Source organism: Acanthisitta chloris, unplaced genomic scaffold (assembly GCF_000695815.1).
Source record: "Acanthisitta chloris isolate BGI_N310 unplaced genomic scaffold, ASM69581v1 scaffold10638, whole genome shotgun sequence".
Lineage (NCBI taxonomy): Eukaryota > Metazoa > Chordata > Aves > Passeriformes > Acanthisittidae > Acanthisitta > Acanthisitta chloris.
The window spans coordinates 15578-18560 of NW_008685349.1; the positions used below are offsets into that span (position 1 = coordinate 15578).

Here is a 2983-nt window from a genome sequence, read left to right on the forward strand (position 1 = left end):
CTCAAACCCTGCCTGGTGCTGCCTCAGCCCCTGCCTTGAAATGCCAGCTGAGACTGCTCACGGCATCAATCCATCGCCATCTAGTTGCTGAGAAGGAAACTAGGAGGTGGAACCCCAACTGCCAGTCCTCTCCCCCAGGGTATCCCCAGGCTCCTCTGGAGCTCCCCAAGGTGCCATGGCACAGTGGTGCTTGCCTTCCACCTGTCCTGCAGGCAAATGACAGGCTTTGGTGATCAGGGCACCCAAATCTTTTGGGGAGAGGAGCTATTGAACAAACACTCCATCCTTAAAAATACCTTGTTTCACATGCTACAGTAAATCAATTTGCGTTGGGTTTGTCAGGAGGAGCAGCAGGGTAAGGAATCTAGATCTAAAATTAACCTCATAAAGCTTACAAACATCAGTGACTGACTGTGTCTGGGCCGGACAGGCTTCTTCTCTGATTGTAATTATGCAGGCAATCAGCTGTATGCATCAGACAGTATAAATTATTGCCCAATAGCAATAAGCTCATAAAAACCTCTAGAATACAATTTCTCTTATCCTGACCCTTGGCAATGCAAGAGCCTTTACATGAAAAAAACTGCTACATTACGTAGTAAATGTCCCCAATATCACAGCAGAAGATGTAAAAATTTTACTGCAATAGAACAGAGGGTTGAACTTTCTAAAACTGAGAAAATAAACCACAGATACTGAGGCAAGAAGCCAGGCATTGGGTGAGACAGTGAGAGAGGTAGCTAACTAGCTACACATTTATAATCTGAGTTTATTGCCTTAATATCTTCTGCTTGTGATGACTCTTGGGCCATGCTCTTCCCTGAGGATGGTTCTGAAGACCACCACGTTCTCAAGCTCCTTGGTAACTTCAGTCCTTTGCATTACTTATAAATAAACAGCTTTTTTTTATACTACATCTATGTCATTACACAGCCTAAAAGAAATGTATTTGTTGATATCATTATATTAACTACATAGTGAATAATCTAATAATGTACTAAGATGTAACGAGTGTGATATATATGTGTATATATATAAACATACAGATTAATTGAAATTCATAGGTCATATATATGTGTATATATGTATACATACAGATTAATTGAAATTCATAGGTAGAATAGAAGCAAAGAGCCCATGGTGAGTTATCTCAAGCCCAAGTGTGTGCTAACACCTTTCCTAAGGCTTTTGGAGGCTCTCAGCCTCTGGAGCACCCCAGGGCAATGCTGTTTGATGGCAGGGACTGTGCTGCAGAGAGGCACCAGCTGTCCCAACACTGGCTGGTGACATTTTTATGCTTGTGGCAGGATCTTGTCCACTTCCACTGGGGTCAGTGGCATTTGCTATGCTCCTGCTCACACAAATAAGGATTGGCAGGTTTGGGCTTGGGAACTGCTAAAGCTGTTTCGGATCATCTAACGAAACAAAACAGCAACAACAAACTAATAAGGAAACAATCCGGGAAGCATGTAGTGCTTTCATCCTCTGATTCTCTTCAGCATAATTCTGACAGTAATGTACTTCCTTACGTAGGTACCTTCAGCCCTGTTTCCATACAGATGCAAATGGATGGGTATTGTAGGGAATGGGATGTTTCCCTGCCTTTTCTCCACGTGCAGTTTTTATGCAATGTGACGTACAGCGCGGGATATTCCCACGCCTTTCTGCCCTGCCAGCTCCAGTCCCACAGCACCCCCAATGACACACTTGACATACTCACTCTGTGGCTCAAAGGATGGCACTCCTCTCCCAGGTTTCCCATCGGTGTGCACATCCTCAGGCTGCGGATCCAGAGACTGACAGCACAGCACATCCCACCTCCGCACTGCTGGTCCCGGTCACAGGCCTGGAGGTCAACACAGCATTAGGCAAATTGAGTGAATAATAAATACATTCCAGATATAGGACAGGGCAGGTGCTCAGAAGCTGCCTGTGACACCCCACGTCATTATGACATGTTAAGGCTGAGTAATAAGATGTAAGGCTGATTGGCAATACTCGTCTCTCCCATGGATCTGAACACACAGAGGCTCCTGGCGTGTTTTGGAGTGAGTCCAGGCTGTTTAAAGCCACAGATACTGGAGCTGCTTAAGGCCAAATCCAGGACTGTCAGTGATCTACAGCCCCAGTTTCTGAGCACTGATGGACAATGGCACATGCCATTCTGCTTTCCCAGCTTGATACTAGGGTGAGCTCAGGCACGAGCAAGGACCAACCACAGCAAACAGTCAGAAATCCTGTCTCATGGAGAAGCTAAGATAGGAAATCATCCATTAATTTAAAGACTTTTAAGTAATCATTAGGGGTTATAGAGAGGTGGGGGATGTCTCTTCTGCCATGCCTGCAGTGAGAGGACTAGAGGGAATGGCCATAAGCTGAGACAGGGGAGATTCAGAGCAGATACTAGGAAAAAAAATCACTGTTAGGCTAGTCAGACATTGGAATAGGTTGTCTAGGAGGTGGTGGAGTCACCATCCCTGGAAGTGTTTAAGAGGTCTCTGGATCTGGTGCTAGAAGATATAGTTTAGAGGTTACAGCGGTGACAGGTTAATGGTTGGACTTGATCTTAAAGGTCTCTTCCAACCTCGATGGCTCTGTGATTCCTTCTAATTTCTTATGGTATCATATGGTTGAGTGCCTGTGCAAGACTGCATGATAGTCTTGTTAGACAAATCCAAGTGGAAGTATCTAAACCAGAAGTTTAAATATGAATTCTGTTGTTGTTGCTATCTAGAATTACATGTAACTAAAAGAGGGTTTAAATGTGTAAAAGAAAAAAAGCTTTGCATAAGTTCCCACATCTAAAAAAATGCTATTGTGGTAACATTCCCCTTCATGGGAGGGAAAAAGTATTTCAGCCACTTACCCAATAAAGCTTAGATAAGCACAAACCAAAATGCAAACTAGTGGGTATATTTTAAAAACCACAAACCATGAAGAGCCATTGACACGTTAGGGTTTGAAAACAACTTACTGTACATCT

At 43.8% G+C, this 2983-nt stretch overlaps 1 protein-coding gene across 1 annotated transcript in view; it reads right to left on the reverse strand.

Annotated features, from left to right (window-relative positions):
• Window positions 1-1858, reverse strand: part of PROK2 (prokineticin 2) — a gene marked incomplete at its 5' end in the record, with an annotated part of 3346 nt that extends 1488 nt beyond the window's left edge. Inside the window, one exon of the mRNA XM_009079731.1 lies at window positions 1721-1858. Within this exon, the coding sequence (XP_009077979.1) occupies window positions 1721-1858 (138 nt within the window). The remainder of the gene's footprint in view (window positions 1-1720) is intronic.
• Between the last annotated feature and the right edge of the window lie 1125 nt (window positions 1859-2983).